This window comes from Capra hircus, chromosome 5, assembly GCF_001704415.2.
Source record: "Capra hircus breed San Clemente chromosome 5, ASM170441v1, whole genome shotgun sequence".
Lineage (NCBI taxonomy): Eukaryota > Metazoa > Chordata > Mammalia > Artiodactyla > Bovidae > Capra > Capra hircus.
The window spans coordinates 86,523,717-86,547,947 of NC_030812.1; the positions used below are offsets into that span (position 1 = coordinate 86,523,717).

At 42.1% G+C, this 24,231-nt stretch overlaps 1 protein-coding gene across 2 annotated transcripts in view; it reads left to right on the top strand.

Moving 5' to 3' along the window:
• The window catches only part of ST8SIA1 (ST8 alpha-N-acetyl-neuraminide alpha-2,8-sialyltransferase 1), a 180,861-nt gene that overhangs the window by 94,143 nt on the left and 62,487 nt on the right, over positions 1-24,231 (top strand). For both annotated transcript variants that reach the window (XM_018048409.1, XM_005680759.2), the window contains exon 3: positions 18,852-18,961. In XM_018048409.1, coding sequence (XP_017903898.1) covers positions 18,852-18,961 — 110 coding nt within the window. The remainder of the gene's footprint in view (positions 1-18,851; positions 18,962-24,231) is intronic.

Here is a 24,231-nt window from a genome sequence, read left to right on the forward strand (position 1 = left end):
AGTGGGCTATAGTCCATAGGGTTGCAAAGAGCAGAACATGACTGCAGCGACTGAGTTTGTGTACATGTCAATCCCAGTCTCCCAATTTTCCCTCCTTTTTCATTTTTAATGGAGATAGTTATATATGGGACAATACTGATTTTTAAAAATTTAATAATTAATAGTTAACTAGCAGGCAGTTGCTAGTTCAAGTTTAATCAGTTAAATCGGATTAACGGTTTAACAGTCTGCTGCATTACTGAGTAACTATGCATAGTTGAACTATGAGTAACTATTTATAGTCGAAAACAAAACAGATGTCTTAATTCCCACCATATTTTAGTGGAATAAACGTTGAGCTGGGGGTCGGGGTTTTTGCCCCAGCACATCATATGGTAACTGGTTTATGGTTGGTTGGCACTCAGTAAATACTTGCCACATTTTCTTAGCTGAAAGGTGTTTGATGTTTATGGTTCTTCATTCCTGGGGGGAAAAAGGAATTTGATTAGGTTAGTAGTTTTCTGAAGTATCAAATTCCTTGCTGTGTCTCAGGGTCACTTTCAAAACTGAGAGAGACCAAGAGGTCAGTTGGAGAAGGAAATGGCATCCCACTCCAGTTTTCTTGCCCAGAGAATCAATCCCATGGACAGAGGAGCCTGGTGAACTATAGTCCATGAAATCTCGAAGAATCAGACACAACTGAGCAACTACCACAAAAGGTCAGTGTGGAAGGATGCCCACCTTGACCTCAGAACAACATCTTCTCATTTGTTTTTCTATTTCTTTTTCTTTTTATGGAATTTTTCTTCATACAATCTTGTTTGAAAAACAGGAGACTTCCATTTCAAAGCAAACAGAATAATAACATCAACAGTGGTGTTTAAAAGTTTAAAAGTCTCTGAAGTATTGAAGAAGTGATTTGATTCAATTCTACACATAGTTACAAGCCTCTGTGCAGAGCTTTAATACCTAATTCTCATGACTCATTGAGCATAAATGAATTACAATGTTTTTCTCTTCTGCTTTAGTTTTTGGATTATTTCCTTGAATTTGTGGGGGATCTTAGTGGACATAAACCTGCAGACACTTCATTATTAATAGTAAAATATTAACAGTAAAAAATAATTTGTTTGGTAGATAATAGAGGAGGGAAGTTGTGAGGAGGGGAGAGGAGGAGGCACTGGAGCAGCCTCAAACGTGTATGCTAAGTCGTTTCAGTCATGTCTGACTCTTTGCCACTCCACGGACTGTAGCCTGCCAGGCTCCCCTGTCCATAGGATTTTCCAGGCAAGAATACTGGAGTGGGTTGCCATTTTCTTCTTCAGGGGATCTTCCCAACTCAGGGATCAAACCCACGTCTCTTATGTCTCCTGCATTGCATTGGCAGGCAGGTTCTTAACCACTTGGGCGACCTGGGAAGTCCCCAACAAAAGTACAGAGAGACAAGAAATTCAGGCTGTATTGAAGGTCAGCAGCTGTAAATAAAACGGTGTGGAGAGAACTTGGGGTATGAGCATAGATGATGTGGTTTGAGTAAAGGATGAACAGGGACTTTGGCATATTGACGGGTCCTGAGTGTCTCAATGAAGATCTCAAACATTTTCGCCTATGAATAAGGAGCAAACATATTCTGTACTTTTTTCTTTTGATAGGGAAATGATTCACACTAGCCTTTGTTTATATGAAGATTTACTGTGGGATAATTGCTACACACATTTAATGAGCATTATTTGACACACTGTGAACACCTGTGATACCATCACCTTTGTCTTAGAAGAGTAAGTAGTGCATGAGAGTGAAGGAGGAATGGTAGACAAGAGCCAGAAGCTGACTAATAGCAACCAGCCACTGTAAAAGTATTTATGAGGGTGGAAAGAGAACAAGCATAGAAGAGCTTTTGCAGAGTTATATGTTAGGTGATATTGAGAGATGTGCAAACATTACTCCCAGGGTTTCTGGGCTGTGCTGCTGAGAAAATCTGAGTTGATTAAAAATAACAGCAATCATTTATCGTGTGCTAGCTAGACATAACTCATTTAATCCTTACAACTATACAAGGTGGGTACCATTATTACAAATGAAAAGACGAAGACACTGATGTTAGGTGACTTGCCAGCAGTCACAGAAGAAACATTAAGCCAAACTTGGATGCAGGCAGGCAGGCAGGCTCTAGGGTAAGGCTCATCAACAGGGAGATGTGCTGCCTGTATTTGTAGAAAAAGCTTTTGGTGGGACTTTCACCTTGTGAGTGGAGAAGACAGAAGTCTCACCATGATACAGGGTGTAGCTTCTTCTGTGGCAGCCGCCACTTTCTGCTCCATCACTAAGAATCATTGCCCACAACCTTTGTAATGTGCATGCCCTTCATATTTCCTTTCCTCTTGATTTTGAGAATTTTTGAAGTGTGGTCAACCTCTGGCTTAAAGTATAGGGACAGCCTTCCTCACATCTTTAGCATCCTTCCATCAGAAACTACATCATTAACAAACTTAAGTTAACCAGGAATTGAGTATGAGATGTTCAATAAATCTAACATCTTATTACCTACAGTGAGTTTGTGTGCCTGACAAACAGTGAGTCCCAACAAACCCAAACGATGCAGTTTGAAATAGAGAAAGTTTTATTTCGGGGCTGTGCAAGGAGACAGTTTGCTTATGCCCCCACCCCCCAAACTGGAACTCCTCAAAGAGTTTCAGCAAAGTGGTCGTGTATGGATGTTGCTGCTGCTGCTACTGCTAAGTCGCTTCAGTCATGTCCAACTCTGTGGGATCCCATAGACAGCAGCCCACCAGGCTCCTCTGTCCCTGGGATTCTCGAGGCAAGAACACTAGAGTGGGTTGCCATTTCCTTCTCCAATGGATGAAAGTGAAAAGTGAGAGTGAAGTCACTCAGTCGTGTCTGACTCTTTGCGACCCCATGGACTGCAGCCTACCAGGCTCCTCCGTCCATGGGATTTTCCAGGCAAAAGTACTGGAGTGCGTTGCCATTGCCTTCTCCAATATGGATGTTAGAGTTGGACTATAAACAGGGCTGAGTGCAGAAGAAGAGATGCTTTTGAACTGTGGTGTTGGAGAAGTCTCTTGAGCGTCCCTTGGACTGCAAGGAGATCCAACCAGTCCATCCTAAGGAAAATCGATCCTGGGTGGTCATTGGAAGTACTGATGTTAAAGCTGAAACTCCAGTATTTTGGCCATCTGATGCAAAGGGCTGACTCATTTGAAAAGACCCTGATGTTGGGAAAGATTGAAGTCAGGAGGAGAAGGGGACAACAGAGGATGAGATGGTTGGATGGCATTGCCTATTCAATGGACATGAGTTTGGGTAAACTCCGGGAATTGATGATGGACAGGGAGGCCCGACGGTTCATGGGGTCACAAAGAGTCGGACACAACTGAGTGACTGAACTGAACTGAACTGAACTGAACTGAACTTTTAAAGCAAGTTGAGGGAGGGATGTGATTAGTTTGCTGCAAACTTCTGTCAGAATTCTTTGTTCTTGCAATGTTTACATAGGTCAGCTTCAATGAAACAAAAGTTATTCTCTGTTCTGCAACATTTTATCTCCATATGAATGGACACTTTAAAGGTCAGAACCCTGAGAATAAGCCATTTGTAACATTCTTTTACAAAAGATGCAAAGCCAGAATGACTAAGCACAAGAAAAGGAACAGATCTAATATGGAGTCAGATTTGTTCTTTTCTATTATAATCTAAACTGATGTTTTATAATTGGCTTCCAGAAGTTATATCCAGATATGTGAAAAATACATAATACAACAATTGAAACCTAAACTGATGTTTTATTTTGTAGTTGGCTTCCAGAAGTTATATCCAGAATAATGGATATGTGAAAATACATAGTACTCCTTAGAATGATTAAGTGTTATTTTTAAATAATGAATTGAGTCAAATAGTTTAATAGGGAGTTCAGTTCAGTTCAGCCGCTCAGTCGTGTCCGACTCTTTGCAACCCCATGAACTGCAGCACTCCAGGCCTCCCTGTCCATCACCAACTACTGGAGCTTACACAAACTCATGTCCATTGAGTTGGTGATACCATCCAACCATCTCAGCCTCTGTTGTCCCCTTCTCCTCCCGCCCTCAATCTTTCCCAGCATCAGGGTCTTTTCAAATGAGTCAGCTCTTCTCATCAGGTGGCCAAAGAACTGGAGTTTCAGCTTCAGCATCAGTCCTTCCAGTGAATATTCAGGATTGATTTCCTTTAGAATGGACTGGTTGGATCTCCTTGCTGTCCAAGGGACTCTCAAGAGTCTTCTCCAACACCGCAGTTCGAAAGCATCAGTTCTTCAGCACTCAGCTCTCTTTATAGTCCAACTCTCACATCCATACATGACCACTGGAAAAACCATAGCCTTGACTAGATAGACCTTTGTTGGCAAAGTAGTGTCTCTGCTTTTTACTATGCTGTCTAGATTGGCCATAGCTTTTCTTCCAAGAAGCAAGCGTCTTTTAATTTCATGGCTGCAGTTACCATTTGCAATGATTTTGGAGCACCCCCCCCCCCTGCAAAATACAGTCTGACGCTGTTTCCACTGTTACCCATCTATTTGCCATGAAGTGGTGGGACCAGATGCCATGATCTTTGTTTTCTGAATGTTGAGCTTTTAGCCAACTTTTACACTCTCCTCTTTCACTTTCATCAAGAGGCTTTTGAGTTTCTCTTCACTTTCTGCCATAAGGGTGGTGTCATCTGCATATGTGAGGTTATTGATATTTCTTCTAGCAATCTTAATTCCAGCTTGTGCTTCATCCAGTCTAGCATTTCTCATGATGTACTCTGCATACAAGTTAAATAAGCTGGGTGACAATATACAGCCTTGACGTACTGCTTTTCCTATTTGGAACCAGTCTGTTGTTCCATGTCCAGTTCTAACTTTTGCTTCCTGACCTGCATACAGATTTCTCGAGAGGCAGGTCAAGTGGTCTGGTATTCCCATCTCTTTCAGAATTTTCCAGTTTATTGTGATCCACACAGTCAAAGGCTTTGGCATAGCCAACCAAGCAGAAATAGATATTTTTCTGGAACTCTCTTGCTTTTTCAATGATCTAGCAAATGTTGGCAATTTGATCTCTGGTTCCTCTGCCTTTTCTAAAACCAGCTTGAACATCTGGAAGTTCATGGTTCACGTATTGCCGAAGCCTGGCTTGGAGAATTTTGAGCATTACTTTACTAGAGTGTGAGATGAGTGCAATTGTGAGGTAGTTTGAGCATTCTTTGGCATTGCCTTTCTTTGGGATTGGAATGAAAATTGACCTTTTCCAGTCCTGTGGCCACTGCTGAGTTTTCCAAACTTGCTGGGATATTGAGTGCAGCACTTTCACAGCATCATCTTTCAGGATTTGAAATAGCTCAACTGGAATTCCATCCCCTCCACTAGCTTTGTTCATAGTGATGCTTCCTAAGGCCCACTTGACTTCACAGTACAGGATGTCTGGCTCTAGGTGAGTGTGAGTGATCACACCATTGTAATTATCTGGGTTGTGAGATATTTTTTGTATAGTTTTTATGTGTATTCTTGTCACCTCTTCTTAATATCTTCTGCTTCTGTTAGGTCCATACCATTTCTGTTCTTTATTGAGCCCATCTTTGCATGAAATGTTCCCTTGGTATCTCTAATTTTCTTGAAGAGATCTCTAGTCTTTCCCATTCTGTTGTTTTACTCTATTTCTTTGCACTAATCACTGAGGAAGGCTTTCTTGTCTCTCTTTGCTATTCTTTGGAATGCTGCATTCAAATGGGTATATCTTTCCTTTTCTCCTTTGCCTTTTGCTTCTCGTCTTTTCACAGCTATTTGTAAGGCCTCCTCAGACAGCCATTTTTCTTTTTTGCATTTCTTTTTCTTGGCAATGGTCTTGTTCCCTGTCTCCTGTACAGTGTCACGAACCTCCATCCATATTTCATCAGATCTATCTATCAGATCTAGTCCCTTAAATCTATTGCTCACTTCCACTATATAATCTTTACGGATTTGATTTAGGTCATACCTGAATGGTCTAGTGGTTTTCCTTACTTTCTTTAGTTTAAGTCTGAATTTGGCAATAAGGATCTGAGCCACAGTTAGCTCTCGGTCTTGTTTTTGCTGACTGTATAGAGCTTCTCCATCTTTTGTTGCAAAGAATATAATCAATCTGATTTCGGTGTTGGCCATCTGGTGATGTCCATGTGTAGAGTCTTCTCCTGTGTTGTTGGAAGAGGGTGTTTGCTATCTTCAGTGCATTCTCTTGGCAGAACTCTATTAGCCTTTGCCCTGCTTCATTGACTGTATAGAGCTTCTCCATCTTTCACTGCAAAGAATATAATCAATCTGATTTCGGTGTTGGCCATCTGGTGATGTCCATGTGTAGAGTCTTCTCTTGTGTTGTTGGAAGAGGGTGTTTGCTATCTTCAGTGCATTCTCTTGGCAGAACTCTATTAGCCTTTGCCCTGCTTCATTTTGTACTCTAAGGCCAAATTTACCTGTTACTCCAGGTGTTTCTGGAGAAGGCGATAGCACCCCTCTCCAGTACTCTTGCCTGGAAAATCCCATGGACGGAGGAACCTGGTGGGCTGCAGTCCATGGGGTCACAAAGAGTCTAACACGACTGAGCGAGTTTGCTTTCACTTTTCACTTTCACGCACTGGAGAAGGAAATGGCAACCCACTCCAGTGTTCTTGCCTCGAGAATCCCAGGGACGGAGGAGCCTGGTGGGCTGTCGTCTATGGGGTCGCACAGAGTCGGATACAACTGAAGCGACTTAGCAGCAGCAGCAGCTGGGTGTTCCTTGACTTCCTACTTTTGTATATATAAATACTCGGGATTCCCTGGTGACTCAGAAGGTAAAGAATCTGCCTGAAGTGTGGGAACTGGGTTTGATCCCTGGGTTGGGAAGATCCCCTGGAGGAGGGCATCACAACCCACTCCAGTATTCTTGCCTGGAAAATCCCATGGTCAGAGGTGGTGGGCTACAGTCCATGGGCTCACAGAGTCAGACTGAGCGACTCAGCACAGCACAGCATGTATGCATACTCAACATCTTTCAGTTTCCAGAGATGCATCCTGTGTAGCAGAACTATTAATAGTGAACTAGTCTTTTTATAATCATAATTTTATTAGTGGAATGGGGAATACAGATCTTAGCAACAGCTTTCTGGAAATTCGTTTTGTGTAATTGAAGAACACTTAACCTTTTTCAAATGGAAGGGATGTGCAAATATTCTGTCATTAGTATTTATAAATATATATCCCCAGGCAAAGTTTTGGGTAATGCTTTTTTAAAGGGTTCAATAATTAAATATCTGTAATGAGAAGCATTTGTCTCTGAAATAAATTAACTAATTACTAGATCTTTTCATCACAAAAATGCTTAAGCATGCAAAGTTAAAAAAAAAAAAAAAACAGCTGAAATTTTAATTTTGACTTCCAAGGGCCTGGTTAAATAAAACTGAAAAAACAAATACCAGAAAAGCTTATTTACTTGAAAGCACCAAAGCTGCTTTTGATTCAACTGCATCTGAACATGCATCATTATTTTGCATGTTTATCTGGGTGCCGTACTTGCTAAGAATTTGCTTGTGGGAAGTTGGCAGCCTCTAGTTGAAATAAGAAAGTGGGGTACAGAGATAAAGAGATGTGCATCTGAAGAATATGGTTGGAGGGTTGGGGGCTTAATTGATGGACTGGTTAGAATGTAATTAGGTCCTTGAGCAGGGCAGTGCAATTAAATACGTCAAGGAGGGCATAATTAGATGGGTGGCTGAATGGTATAATTACATTCATAAGGGGGGGCTGTAATTAGATGTGAGGCAGGGGGTGTATTTAGATGCTTAGGTTGAGGATATAATTAACATAGGGATGAGAAATTAAATTATGTGTGTGGGTGAAGCATAATTATATGTGGGAGTCCATGTGGATATGTGGGTGAAGGTACATAGAAATGAATGGGTTGGACTGCAATTAGGTGTGAGTTCATGTTCTTTTGGACAAAAACTTGATATTTTCATCAAGTAAGGGCAAGCATATGTTTTGACTTCATGAGTAATAGTAGCTGACATCTGGTGACAGCCTTTCAGGCCATTCTAAAGGGCTGCAAATCAAAACCCCCTGTTTTTCTATTAGGACTTGAGACCCACATCCAACAATGACATTGATTATTATTCTTAATCATGGCACTTTACAGTGTTCTAAGTACTGAAAGAGTTGGTAAATTCTCCAGCTTGAAAACACAACTGCATGACAAGGAAGACTTACTTTTCCTTCCTATCAAAGAGGAGTTTGAAAGGTAACAAAAAAGATTTCCCTTGAATTGTGAAAATAGAAATGCCAACTCTTGTAGCTAAAAGTATCAGCATAAGGTTACGTGCATAACAAAACCAACAAAATTTAGCTTGACAGCCTCATCTTTTTTGTTTGTTTATGAAACCATGTTTATTCAGAAATATTTATGGCATTTCTCCCCTTCCCTCCAAGTATAAAAGCAACAAGGTGAGGAATAGAGGTTATAGATAAAATAGGGATAGAAGAAAGAGGGATAGAAGAGGGATAGAAGAAAGCTAGAGGAAGAAGAATCTAGAGCAGTGGGTAAGTGAAAATCACTCAGTGAGTCTGTGAAACTTATACTGAATCAGTGAAGTATTGTGAGAATGATAGTAACCTAAGTATCCTATTATTAAACTTGAAACAGTGGTGTCTTTTGTTGCCATCTTCAAAAGCAAGAGAGCATTGTAAAATACAAGTTCAGAAGCTGGCTTGCTTAAGTATAAAGCCATAAGTAAAAGCGCAAAATATGCCCCAGGCCTTTAGGTGGAAGAAAAATGTCACAACGCCCAGGACTATGGTAATTCTAGTTTGACCTCATAGGGTCAGACACTCTCCTGTTCAATACAAAGGAGGACCTAGTGATGTAAGCCTGACATCTCCTCAAAGAAGGTGGTCTTTTCCCCCTCTCTCACTTCCCTTTGATTATAAAATTATAGTCCATTTAATCCTGGGGACAGAGCCCCCTTGCCTGCCCATTTGCATCTCTCACAAGCATCCTATATTAATACATCTACTTCTTGTCTATCAAAAACATACAAGTTTATTGCTTACAGAAATTTCTTAATATTAAAGTGTTTTAATTGGCCACTAGTCTGCTTAATCTGATTCAGTCTGTTACTTAATTTTCCTAATGCTGGGCACCCCAGAGCTGCTTCTCACCCGTTGAGGGCCTAAGTTATTTCTGGTCGAACTTCACTGTGGAAAGAATCTAAGTGGGACACTTACAGGATTTCAAACTTTTTGACTTCCTGGTGTTCCTTCTGCTGCTGCTGCTGCTGCTAAGTTGCTTCAGTCGTGTCTGACTCTGTGTGACCCCGCAGACGGCACCCTACCAGGCTTCGCTGTTCCTGGGATTCTCCAGGCAAGAACACTGGAGTGGGTTGCCATTTCCTTCTCCAGTGTGTGAAAGTGAAGTCACTCAGTCGTGTCCGACTCTTCCCAACCCCATGGACTGCAGCCCACCAGGTTCCTCCATCCATGGGATTTTCCAGGCAAGAGTACTGGAGCCTAGATCGAAGGTTGTGCTTGTATACTCAGTTCCTTCAATCGTGTCCGAGTCTTTGTGACCCTATGGACTATAGCCCACCTGGTTCCTCTGTCCACGGGATTCTCCAGGTAAGAACATGAGTAGATTGCTAGGCCCTCCTCCAGGGGATATTCTGGACCCAGGGATTGAACCCGTGTCTGCTGCCACTCCTGCATTGGCAGGCGGGTTCTTTACCATAGTGCCACCTGGGAAACCCCTGGCCTTAGAGTTAGTTATATTTATTACTTCAATGTAGAGACATTACAGCCTGCACCCTAGTCCTCAGTTTTGTCCTACCATGGTTCTGTAGAAGACTTTTTATTCTTTGATTCTGAGTTTACATCAGCTAGTTGTTTACACTGAATGCCTAAAAGTTACCCCCTCTCCTCAAGACTGTTGTAACTTAATTTTCAATCAGAGGCACTCTTACTAAAATGTTCTATATTCCCATGAGAATAGTTACAGCAACATTTTTTAGCCCGGTTCTTTCTGTATTAAATGGTTTGCATGTTTCTTTTTTCCCATGCCTGTCCTTCCTCCCCTCTTCCCAAGGCCAGCTCAAACTCCTAAGAGTTTTAGAGATCGATGGTGGTTAACTCAGTCCTTCACAGAGGCAGTGTAATTGTCATTCCGGGCATCTAGTTAGGTCTGTGAGATGGAAGAGGGGTAGGTGATCATGGTTACTGCGTCTGACTACTTTGTTGTCTTGCGTGGATTGCTCATGAGGAGGAGGGAGAAGTCAGGCATTTGGCTTTGGAAATGACATGTTAAATAAGGCTTTTAAGGGCTTCTCTGGTGGCTCAGCTGGTAAAGAATCCGCCTGCAATGCAGGAGACCCCGGTTTGATTCCTGGGTCAGAAAGATCTTTTGGAGAAGGGATAGGTTACCCACTCCAGTATTCTTGGGCTTCCCTTGTGGCTCAGCTGGTAAAGAATCTGCCTGCAATGCGGGAGACCTGGGTTAGACCCCTGGGTTGGGACGATCTCCTGAGAAGGGAAGGACTACCCACTTTGTATGTTGAGAATTCCATGGGGTCGCAAAGAGGTGGACATGACTGAGCAACTTTCACTTTTCAAATAAAGCTTTTATTCACTCAATTATAAAATCCATTCCTGGATCCTCTGGAGCTATTTATGTAAGGCAGAAAGAACCGGGTTTAAGTTCTTTAGTTTTTAATAGCCTTTGTCAAAAGTCATATTCTCAGCCAGGAATATTTTCGCAGTTGGCATTTGTGGTTTTTATCTGAAAAAGTCTTCCAGCCTGTAACAAGTCTTCTACTTTCATTCATTCCATAAGACATCAGTGACTCTAATTTTTGTCTTTATTTTTTTTTTTAATCTTAGCATCTGGTCCCAACACTTCATGGGAAATAGATGGTGAAACAGTGGAAACAGTGTCAGACTTTATTTTGGGGGGCTCCAAAATCACTGCAGATGGTGATTGCAGCCATGCAATTAAAAGATGCTTACTCCTTGGAAGGAAAGTTATAACCAACCTAGATAGCATATTGAAAAGCAGAGACATTACTTTGCCAACAAAGGTCCATCTAGTCAAGGCTATGGTTTTTCCAGTAGTCATGTATGGATGTGAGAGTTGGACTGTGAAGAAAGCTGAGCACTGAAGAATTGATGCTTTTGAACTGTGGTGTTGGAGAAGACTCTTGCGAGTCCCTTGGACTGCAAGGAGATCCAAGCAGTCCATTCTGAAGGAGATCAGCCCTGGGATTTCTTTGGAAGGTCTGATGCTAAAGCTGAAGCTCCAGTACTTTGGCCACCTCATGCGAAGAGTTGACTCATTGGAAAAGACTCTGATGCTGAGAGGGATTGGGGGCAAGAGGAGAAGGGGACGACAGAGGATGAGATGGCTGGATGGCATCACTGACTCGATGGACATGAGTTTGGGTGAACTCCAGGAGTTGGTGATGGACAGGGAGGCCTGGCGTGCTGCAATTCATGAGGTCGCAGAGTTGGACACAACTGAGTGACTGAGCTGAACTGAACTGAAGATTATCTGATAGGCCAGAGATCTCAACTGTCTTTCTTATGCCTAAAAACTGCAGTCCTCAGGTCCCAGCATCGTTTCCTCAGAAAGATTTTTTTCTTCACCTTATATAGCACTCTGTACTTTCCTATTTGTTAAATTTTGTGTTTCCTGTTTCCATGAGCAAGATATATGTCTGTTTGTTCATCAGTCCCTTTTCAGAATTCATAACAGCTCCTGCTCCTTAATAGGGCTCAACAAATAATTGTTGAATTGAAGGCAAATCAGGCATCAGAGCTATTTAAAAGAGACACAGAGAGTGTAGGCTATGGGCCGTGATGAGGATAAGGTAATCTCAGAAGCAAGATTCTGAATAGCTTCATTAATTGACTCTTATTTAGAGAGTGGTGGAATTTGTGTTTGTTCTTAAAGTTCAGAGATTAAATTGTATATCCATTATGGAGGAAGATTTAAATAGACATTTTTCCCAAAGAAAACATACAGATGGCCAGTGGTCACATGAAAAGATGTTCAACATTGCTAATTATTAGGGAAGTACAAGTCAAAACTATGGTGAGGTACCACCTCACGGTGGTCAGAGTAACCACCATTAAAAAAATCTACAAACAGTAAGTGCTGAAGAGGATGTGGAAAAAAGGTAACCGTCCCACACTGTTGGTGGGAATGCAAATTGGTGCAGCCGCTGTGAAAACCAGTGTGGAGATTCCTCAAAAAACTAAAAATGGAGTTGTCATATGATCCAGTAATTCCATTCCTGGGCATATGTCTCGGCAAAGTGATAATTCAAAAAGATACTTGCACCCCTAAAGTCATAGCAGCACTATTCACGATAACCAAGATATGGAAACAACCTAAATGTTCATCAAAAGACGGTGGATAAAGAAGATGGAATACTGCTCAGCCATAAAAAAAAAGAATGAAATAATACAATCTGCAGCAATATGGATGGACCTAGAGATAATCATATTAAGTGAAGTAAGTCAGACAGAGAACAAATGTATGATATTGCTTATACGTGGAGTCTCAAATATGACACAAGTGAGCTTAATCTACGAAACAGAAACAGACTCACAGATGTGAGAACAGATTTGTGGTTGCCAAGGGGAAGGGGGAGTGGGGAAGGAATGAAGTAGGAGTTTGGGATTAGCAGATGCAAACTATTATACACAGTATGGATAAAGAACAAAATCTAACTGTATAGCACAAGATATTCAATATCTTGTGATAGACCATGAAGAAAAAGAATATAAATAAAGAATGTGTATATATTTGTAACTGAATCACTTTGCTGTACAGCAGATGTTAACATTGTAAATCAACTGTATTTCAATAAAATATATTTTAAAAATAAATAAAATAATATATCCATTATGATGTTAAGAAAATGCCACTGTTTAGGTCAGACACTGTTTAGAGTAGATTGGATGCTCAACGGAACTCTTCGGATTAAATATAAATAATTAGCTTATTGAGCAAGTTGTTGATCATCTCATCTATTCTTAATTTGTGTGTAGAGCAGGGAGCAAAAAAAAAAAAAAATATGGTACTTGGAATGATTCATACAAATATGTGCATTTAAAAACTCATTGACTGGGCTCCCTGGTGATCCAGTAGTTGAGTCCACCTTGCAATGCAGGGGACACCGGTTCAATCCTTGGTCCAGGAAGATCACACATGCTGCAGGACAGTTAAGCCTGTGCAGCACAGCTGCTGAGCCCGTGCTCTAGAGCCCGGGAGCCACAACTACTGAGCTCATGTGCTGTAACTGCTGAAACCTGTGCATGCTGGAGCCGTGCTCTGCAACAAGAGAAGCCGCTGCAATGAGAAGCTGGTGCACTGCGACTAGAGTGTAGTCCCTGCTCTCCAAAACTAGAGAAAACTCGTGCACAGCAGCAAAGACCCAGCACAGCCAAAAGCAAAAATAATACATAAATAAGATAAATAATTATATATTAAAAAAAAAACTATTTGGTCAAAGTAGTAGATATACCCTCAAAGGGCCAATGATAAAAAGTGCTTTGATTAAAATCTATATAAAACCTTTGAAATTGAAAGCCTTTCACACAAGGATAAACTACATGTAATAGTAGTGGTCCAGCAATGTAATGATATTTTTTCTCCAGTTTTAGTGTTTAGTAATGTACTAATCTCATTTATATAGGATTTCAGAGTTTTCTGATAATTTTCAACACCTCAGTTCATTTTTAGTTTGCATAATCATACTGAGAGACAGATGGGATGGTTATTATCATGCCTGACTTCCAGTGAAGCACTGAGAGTTTGAGGGGCCTGGCAAACCATAATCTGAATCCAGATGGTTAATATAATATAGTCATTAAGAAGATGGCCATTAACAGATGGAAGAGTGAAGGTGAAAAATCCTGGACAAAGATTTATAAGGTGAATTGGTGGTCATGCAATATTTTGAGCCCATGGCTGTAATCAATTTGCCTAATCCAGTCTTTCCTTTAGAGTAGTATTTTTAAGGTTAGCATGAGGAGTGCTGTAGCATAATACTATGTTCTCAGATATAGTAGATATTTTCTAACATGGATGCAAGGAGATACTTTTGAAAAGAAAGAATGAAGTTAGTACCTTAATGAAAATACTCCTTAACAGAATTGTAATCTTTATGTGGAAATGGATTATCCAAAACATTTTCCGTTCTTTCTATGTGGATGCGTATGTGCTAAGTTGCTTCAGTTGTGTCTGACTCTTTGTGACCCTATGAACTGTAGCCCACCAGGTTCCTCTGTCCATGGGATTCTCCAGGCAAGAATACGGGAGCAGGTTGCCACGCCCTCCTCCAGGGGACCTTCCCAATCCAGGGATTGAAACCATATCTCTTTTAGTTTCCTGCATTAGCAGGTGGGTTCTTTACCACCAGCACCAACTGGGAAGCCCCCCTTTCTGTGTAATAAACACCAAACGGAGAACACCTTGTTCACACATCATTCTAATAAGCATTGATCATTGCCAAGTTGAGATATTCTGTGTCTTAAATAGAATAATGATAGTATTGTCTCAATTAGTTAAAAACATTTCACAGTATTTTCCCTACTAAGTTTTTCCTTCTTAAACTTTGGTGAGCTGTTCTGTTTGCTGCTGCCAGTGCCCTGAAGAGTGCACTCAGGGCACTGGAGAAACAGTTATCGAAATGAAATTGCTGTGTGAGGGCCAGTGTTGACCAAATGAAGAGGAAGTAAGCAAATATTACCAGCTCCAACTCATAAACAGCTTCCTCCTCAACTAGGCTTAGGTTCAAAGTCTTTGAAAAGTATATACATTTATATACATATATACATTCAGAAGGGGCTTCCCTGGTAGCTCAGACGGTAAAGTGTTTGCCTGCAACGCAGGAGACCTGGGTTCAATCCCTGAGTCGGGAAGATCCCCTGGAGAAGGAAATGACAACCCACTCCAGTATTCTTGCTTGGAAAATCTGACGGACAGAGGAGCCTAGTAGGTTACAGTCCATGGGGTCACAAAGAGTCAGACACGACTAAGTGGCTTTACTTACAGAAAGATTACATATGTATGTGTGTGTGTTCAGTCTTGTCCGCCTCATTTGCAGTCCCGCAGACTGTAGCCCACTCCTCTGTCCATCGGATTCCCAGGCAAAATGGAGTGGGTGGCCATTTCCTCCTCCAGGGGCTCTTCTCGATCCAGGAGTCAGACTGACGTCTCTTGGGTCTCTTGCATTGGCAGGCAGATTCTTTATCCCTAGTGTCACCCCAAATAGGTAAACACTGTAGAAAATAGGTACATTTTCTGCCATAAAATCTTCTATGTTAAGATAGATTTTGAGAATCACTCTTTTACCGTGTATTCCCCCAAACTCATGGAATCTGAGTATTCTGTGCTTTAACAAGTCAGTAGACCTTGCTAAGAGAAGGAAAAAGGTGAAAGAAGAGGGGAAGGATAATGGGGGAACCCCATGCTAGTAGCTTGGTGAAATGCTTTACCTCTGTCGTTTCACGTAATCCTATGCAGCATGTTCCCTGTTTAGAGACAGAAAGTGAAATGTCAAGGGGTCCCACAATCTGGAAGTTAGGAGGTAGTGTTTGTACCCAGGTTTATGCTGTTACTACTGCTTTCCAGATTTGCATGTTCTGTGCCCAGATTCTTGTTCAGAAAACTGAGATTGCCAGTCAGTCTGGTCTGGGGACTTTTCCTTAACAACGGGGGTGGGGCGGCAGTCGGAAAGTGGGGCTTAAGTTGGCTTTTACAAAGCAAACTAAATATTAGTTGAGCATGAGTGAAACCACACTTTTCAAATAAACTATATACAAACAGTTGCAAATATGCACGTATTACTCACTGTACTTAGACCAGGCTTCCATCCTCACTTCTGAACCAGATCTGTCCTGGTCAAGGTTACCATTGACCTCTGTGTTCAAAATCCCTTGGCAATTTTCAGCTCTTATTTTACATAATCTATCAATAGCATTTGCTGCAGTTTTCTCCTGTTCTTCTTGAGTATCTTTAGATACTTTAAAAAAAAAAAAGAAAAAACTTACTTCCCAGACACGTTACTTTCCTGTTTTTCCCTCCCATTCCATTGGCCACTTCCTCCATCTCTTTTACCTATTTCTTCTCAGTCTCCTAACTTCTTTCTTGGAGCATCTGGAGATTCAGGTCTAAGACTTCCTCTCTTTCCTGTCTAAACTCGCTCACCAGGTAGTCCTCTGATTTTAAATACCAACTGTATGCTTATCACCCCCAGCTTTCTATCTTCAGGAGAAATCAGTTCCCTGACTGTATTCTCATATATTCAACTGCTTATTTGAAATCACCACTTAAATGTAATGGAGATTTCATATTTTACGTACTTAAAAGTGAACTTCAAATCGTCTCACCCAAACTTGCTTCTCTGTTATTGTCCATGTCACGGTAAATGGCAAGTCCATCTTTACAGCTGTCTGAGCCCCGACCTTGGCATTGTTCTTGATTCTTCTCTTATGCTATTTTCATTGCAACTCCAGTCAGCTGTTCCTCCAAAACATCTCCAGCATCTGCTTTCTTCCGGCCATCCCTGCTGCTCTGACTCTAGCCCAGGCCACCATAATCTCTAGCCTGTCATTTCAGGAGACTGGTCTCTCTTTCTGTGCATGACATCTTGCAGCCTATTCACCCAGCAGCAGAGTGATTGTTCTAGAATATGACAGAATGCCACTCCTTTGCTCACTCTACCTTGACTTGATTCTCATCTGAGAATAAAACTTAGAGTCTTTACAGTATCCTCCAAAGCCCATAGAATTTGTTCCCCAACCTTCCTATCAGCTAAGTCTCCGATCTCTTCTCCTCTGTCCCTTGCTTACTCATCTCCAGACACAATGACCTCTTTCTCTTCATTTAAAACCCAGGAGTATCCCTCTTCCATATCTGCCCCACCGACTCTCCCAGGTGCCTGAAAGGCTCACTACCCCCTCACCTTTGGGGATTTGCTTTCATATCTCCTGACCACCCTAGTTCAATGGCAGGTTTTCTTCAAAAGTATTTCCTGATTTTCTCATGCCAGTGATTTCTTTCTCTCCACCATATGATATTTTGTTTATTTTATTCATTTGTCTTTATCATCTATTTCCCACTAGAACCTGACCTCCTTGTGAACAGGGATTATTATGTCCTGGTCACCCAGGACAGTGCTTGGAACATAGTAGGCACTCAGTAAATATTTGTGGAATAAAAAGGCAGTTAACTTGAGCATAAATACCTTAATCTACATCTAGCAAATTACAGATCTTACTTGTGTATTTCTGGTATTGATTCAAATCTTCCTCCCAGGAGTGACTGAGAAAAATGCCATGTATCATCCTGGCTCATCAAGGAGAGTTGGAGTGCAGCCCTTTTCCTGACCCTCCTTCTCTGTATCCTGCTCTGGAGGTCACTGGACAGTCTCCGGAAAGTCTTTCCATCTGCAGGCATATGCTTAGACACTGCAGTTTCAGTGCTGTATCTTCATCACCTTTATTGTCAGAGCTCTGGCTGTTCCTTTTACAAATTAGAAATCAAGGAAGTTAAATTTCCTTCTTGGGCTTTGCTGAGTACCCCTCAGCTCCCAGTGACTATGTACGCTCCTGGAATTTCATTTTTCTGCTTTAATTATTTATACCTATGTGCATATGGTCATATAATCATTTATTCTTTTGGTGTAATCCATATGATGCCCTCAGATTCATCAACAATGATGACTTAATGTGGGCATGGTTGTTTTATACAGATGTAACGTCTTCCGCCAGAGACTGCCAGCCACTGTGCCTGGTTTCAGCAAGCAGGAAATGCTACGCTGGTGGTTCTTGCTGACCCAGCTAAAAAAGACTGAATGTCGCATTTCACTTCCAGGGGCTGTTGCTGGGTTTTGATAGTCCCTGGTACTATAAATAGCACTCCAGGGAACATTCAGGTACAGGGGACATTTTCTTTGCAGTCCAGGTCAATGTCTGCAGAAAGTCACATGCTGCCTGGTTAGACACAAGTCACTTGCCCCTGAGTTGCTCCTAAGTTCTAAACAGACCCAGAGTGTGCATTTGCTCATAAACACTGCACTTGCTCTCAGCATACTTCTGCACCTCTGCTGATGCTGCTCTCCCTGCCTGCAAAATCCTACTCATCCTTAAAGATTCATCTCAAGTAAGAAAGCTCTCCCTGAGTCGGCTTCACAGATGTGCCTTCTCGTCCCTCTCTGGCTTCTCTGTCCTTCTCGTCCCTCTCTGGCTTCTCCACAGCATTTGAAATATTCCTGTTGTACAGCAAGGTCACCTTCACAATACGGTCTGTTACATAAGCTTATATATTCACACTCTCCTCACATCCCAAACTGTGAATCCTGAGACCTGTGACTTCGCTGTCTTTGTGTTTATCCCCAACAGTTAGCATAGGAAACGCTCAGCAACATTTGCTGAGTGAATGACTGATTGTATGAACGAATGAAAGTGCATCTAAACAGGGGAGTAGAATTCATTTGAGTTTGTTCCCAGCTTAATGCCTTTGAAAAGAATCCAGTGTCTAGTGGGGATTTTTCCATTTTCCTTAGCAGTTACTCCCTATTATATGCATGGCCAGTTTGATACCCAAAATGTGGTTGTATTGAAATCCACTTCAGGGAGTTAAAAAAGAAATGTTTCTATTTCAAAGGAATGGGCTAGTTTGCTCCTTGCAGGCTTCCTGGCATCTTTCTTTCTATGCACTCTTTTCACTCTGCCCAGTCTTCAATCAAATTCTCCGGCAGGGTCTGCTGTAAACAATGATTTGGTGAGCGGTTGTATGTTCTCTGCAGTGAAAACCCGCCTTGTTTTCTGTTGCTAGGCAACCCCATTCCAGCTGCCCTTGAAGAAATGCGCGGTGGTGGGAAATGGTGGGATTCTGAAGAAGAGTGGCTGTGGCCGTCAAATAGATGAAGCAGATTTTGTCATGCGGTAAGAGAGAGCTCCCACAGCGTGGCCTCCGCCTTCTCTCCTCTCCCTCACCCCTCCCGCCAGCCCTGGGGCCTTTGGAGACCAGTCACTGGTGATTAATCAGCTGTAGCTTCTCTTCAACTTCCGTCCAAGTTCACATACAAGTGAGTTGAGGAGAGGGCCAGGGGAACCAGGGAACGGGCCCCACGAAAGCACAAAGATAAGAAACGCTCAGAGGTCAAGGGGAGATACCCAAAGTGGAAACACTCATCTTATTTTAGATGATACAGTTGGGTGACTCCAACTTTAAAACCTGTCCTTAAGACGAATTCTCAATGAATAAGCGATTTCACGAGTTCATTTCATTCTGCACTTTTTGCTGCTTTGTTTTTCTCAAAAGCATTTGGAAGTAGTGAGTGGAATTCGAAGAGGCAGTGGGTCTGTGCAGGGCTAGGGAAACTGGAAGGAAGGAGGGGGAATACGTTTTGAGCAAGGCGGCAGCTTAGCAAGGGGACTGAGTGGAGTGGTGACATGATGTCGCTTGTGCTGGGAAACAGGAAGTTCCTGCAGGAGTGTGTAAAGGGGCTGCTAGGACACACCCAGCCGAGGATAGAGACCGTGACACTGACATGGTGCCAGCCTGCACCATGGGGTGGTTTTGACCAGAAGGAAAGGCAGTGAGTGATTGGATGGACACAGGCTTAGGACTGTCTGGGGGAGAGGGGAGGAGGGTGAGGAGGGACAGCATGGCTGGAGAGCGCCTGAAGGACACACTTTGGAATCTGAGCCGGAAGGAAGTTGGCCCTGAGAGGCCTGGAGAGAGGAAGGGGGGCAATGGGGCCATATGACAGGGCCATTCAGAGCTGAGGGAGTGGAAGTGGGAAAGATAAAAGAAGATGGGAAAATGAGAGTTAGTGTCAAAGAGTGGCCCGCTGGAGCATGTGACTTCTTATGAATCTGATGTCACCTTCTCTGGGATGAGCAGATACGCTGTAGACAAAGAGGACACTTGTTACTGAAGAAATGTAGGAGCTTGGAGGCTACTCTGGGGAGGGTCTTACACGATGGCCCCAAAGTCTCCTTGAAGTGGGAATAAGTGAGGCATTGAGGCTTTGTGTTGATCCCTCAGCTGTGTCTGACTGTGGCCTGCCAAACTCCTCTGCCCATGGACTTCTTTAGGCAAGAATAGTGGAGTGGGTTGCCACTTCCTTCTCCAGAGGGTCATCTCGACCCAGGGATCGAACCTGGGTCTCCTGCATTGCAGGCAGATTCTTTACCTTCTGAGAAGGCTCTGGGGCCAGGACGACTGACTCCTCAAGCAACACAGGGGGCAGAAAGCTGAAGTGGGGTGGAGGTTGGGGGTTTGTGTTCATTTTTAAGGGTAATAAGGATAAGTAAATAATGGTCTAAAGTGACAAAACAAACAAAAAATAGGTAGCTGAGGAAACACTTAGCCACCTCTGGGCTCTAAGCTAAGCGGAGTAGGGGAGAGTAAAGCTTGTCTGAGAGTGTTTCAAGGAAGCCATTTCAAGGGGAGGGTCAGGTTCCTTCTGAGAGAGCAAGGGTTGGGCTCCTCAGAGGACTTCATCTCACTGGTGAAGCCTGCGGCAGAGGGGGAATCCTTTTCTATCTTTCCTTTATGGAGGTGCCCTGCCCTAGTTTTTCCAGTGTGAGAATGTGTTTTCCTCTCCACTGTAATGATTAATTTTGCAATAAAAATAGAAGACAAGAAAGATAATGAAAATAGAAGAGAGGAGAAGGAAAAAATGTAGTTCTCTTAATTCAGGTTAACATCTGCTTAGTGAGTACCTGATCTGTATCGGTCTTCACTGGGGTTGGAAATGGTATTTTGGACAGTTCCATCACGGACTTAGAATCCGGAGCTGTGTCATTGCCGAGGTCAGGGTGGCTCAGAGGTAAACGATGAGTGAGTGGGGTCCTTCTGTGGGGAAAGGGTGTCTGGATGGAGCCCTCTGTCCATTCCACTCTGGGCACAGTCCAGCCTTTCCAAGCTCTGATGTGGGAAGGATACCAAGGCTCCACAGGGTTGTGAGCCGTGGAGTGAGCACGGTGAGATGGTAGCTATAGAAGCGGAGACGATCACCTGGAGAGCAGAGTGGAGGAGGAGAGCAGAGGCACTCCCTCCATGACACTGGCGTTAGGCGGGGTCTGAGGGCAAAGAAAACTCAGAAGAAGGACCAGCCCTTGCCACAGACTCACTCTGTGACCCAGAGCGCACTATGGTACATTTGCTGCAGCTCAGCTTTCTGATAATCTTGCAGAGGTGGCTGCAGACAATTCCCTAAGCCTTTCCATTGTGGAAACTCTGATTATGTGATAATGTGACTATCACACACTGTAACACATTCACGTAGTCTAGTTTGATTTTTCATATTGCTCTCGAGTATAAGTTGACTTTCTTTTTCCAGAAACTATGTAAGGAAGAAGCGGAAATATTATATTCACAGATTCAGGAAAGTTAAGTGATTTTAAGATGTCTGAGTACAATGTAGAAGGAGACAGTATAATCAATGTGTTTTCTTAAATTATTCCTGAGCACACATGTGTGTGTCACCACCTTTAGGAAGATGGATCTTTTTTAAACTTAATGTGCAGAAAATCAGTATTAAGCATCTTATGGGGTTATCCATATTTATTTATTACAAATACAAAAGACTACATTTGCACTGTATACAATCAATGTTGATATATTCACATTGAAAATTAATAAGTGCCTGTGATTAGGGTGCACAGCACAGGATTAAATAATGTTCATGGGATGTTCATGGGATGATGAGAGAGGTGAGGATTGAAAAGAATTCAAAGACGGCAGCGTCAAGACTAGAGGTATGTGTGCATGTGCCTTTGATTCAGTTTCAAGAATGGTGCCATTGTCCTAACACATTTGAATCTTTAAAAAGCTTTATTTATAGTTCATGGCAAATAGATGGGGAAACAATGGAAACAGTGACAGACTTTATTATTTTGGTCTCCAAAATCACTGCAGATGGTGACTGTAGCAGTGAAATTAAAAGACACTTGCTCCTTGGAAGAAAAGCTATGACCAACCTAGACAGCATATTAAAAAGCAGAGGCATTACTTTGCCAACAAAGGTCCATCTAGTCAAAGCTGTGGTTTTTCCAGTAGTCATGTATGGATGTGAGAATTGGACTATAAAGAAAGCTGAGCACTGAAGAATTGATGCTTTTGAACTGTGGTGTTGGAGAAGACTCTTGAGAGTCCCTTGGATGACAAGGAGATCCAACCAGTCCATCCTAAAGGAGATCAGTCCTGAATACTCATTGGAAGGACTGATGCTAAAACTGAAGCTCCACTACTTCGGCTACCTGATGGGAAGAACTGACTTATTGGAAAGATCCTGATGCTGGGAAAGATTGAAGGCAGGAGGAGAAGGGGACAACAGAGGATGAGATGGTTGGATGACATCACTTACTCGATGGACATGAGTTTGAGTAAGCTCCGGGAGTTGGTGATGGACAGGGAAGCCTGGCGTGCTCAGTCCGTGAGGTCACAAAGAGTTGGACACGACTGAGTGACTGAACTGAATTGATAGTTTATGGGGCTTCCCCCGTGGCTTGGCAGGAAAGAATCCTCTTGCGATGCAGGAGATGTGGGAGACATGGGTTTAATCCCTGGGTCAGGAAGATCCTCTGGAGAAGGAAATGGCAATCCCCTCCAGTATTCTTGCCTGGAAAGTCCCAAACACAGAGGAGCTTGGTAGGCTACGGTCCATGTGGTCGCAAAGAATCAGACACAACTGAGTGCGTGCACACACACACACACACACACAAAGAATTTATAATATGGGAGTAATTAAATGTTGATTAATTGTAAATTATTCTTATTTGACCACTTATGGATCTATTTATACATGGTTGATTAATACACATTTTGGGGGCATCTTGTAAAAGTTGAGGTAATAGCATATGTTCAAAATGAAACATTTAGTGAATATGATTAGAAACATGTATGTCTGATCCTAGACTATAGGGTACATGGACCGTTATAGTGAAAGACGAGATCCCAAAATAGCCTTACCTATGTACAATGGTGCATTACAGTTCAAGATGTTTTCCAGAATTGTAACAATGCCATAATTTCCTTTGCTTGGACATTTTCAAACACATCTTCTAATGCTAAAATATACCTTCCCATATTTCAAAATAAACATTTGCTCTGTAACCAAAAGTGACACTTAAAAAAATAATATTGTTAAATATCATTTATCTTGAAGTTCTGAAAGACAGAGGTAACAGTGATTATATCCTGGTGAGAAATTGGGTGGCTCAGGAGTATGAGTGAAGACAATATAATTTTGGTGCCTGTGAATTATACTCAATTATATGTGTTTTATGTATAGAAGTATACATATAATTTAAAAAGGAATTTTTAAATGTATTCTATTCCATTCTACCCAAATCCCACCCATCTCCACTCCCCACTTCAAAGAATTTTCATTTGTCATCAATTCTGTGGCCACATCCTCTATGATCCCAGGCACAGTTACTAAGATGCTTCAGCCAGTAATATCCGTTCATTGTGCCAATAAGCAATAAAGCAAAGTTTGAAACAATTTTACACAATTATGCCTTATAAGAAACAATTTGACTGTATTAAATGTGCCTTTTATGTAAATCTGTGTAATTATCAATTTAGGAGTTGAGCTAAAATTACAGTGTGCTTTTTTTTCCCTGAGAGCTGCAGGGAGGTATCACAAGCATTTGTACTTGAAGAGAAAGTTTACCCAGAAGAACAGTTATTTATACCAGAGTACAATGGCATTATTTTCCAGAAATGAATGTATAAAATATTATCCTTATTGTTTTAAACATTTCACTATGTTACAGAATTTGGCATTTAGTCTCTGGAAGTGTATTTCTGAGGTTTTGCTTTGTAACAGGAGGTGTCTGTATAGTCAAAGGTGTTATTTTTCCAGTAGTCATGTACGAATGTGAAAGTTGGACCATAAAGAAGGCTGAGTGCTAAAGAGTTGATGGTTTCAAACTATGGTGTTGGAGAAGACTCCTGAGAGTCCCCTGGGCAGCAGAGAGATCAAACTAGTCAATCCTAAAGGAAATCAACCCTGAATATTCATTGGAAGGATGGGTGCTGAAGCTCCAAAGTTTGGCCACCTGATGCAAAGAGCTGACTGATTGGAAAAGACCCTGATGCTGGACAAGATTGAAGGCGGGGAAGGGGATGACGGAGGATGAGATGGCTGGATGGCATCACCGACTCAACAGATATGAGTGTGAGCAACCTCTGAGAG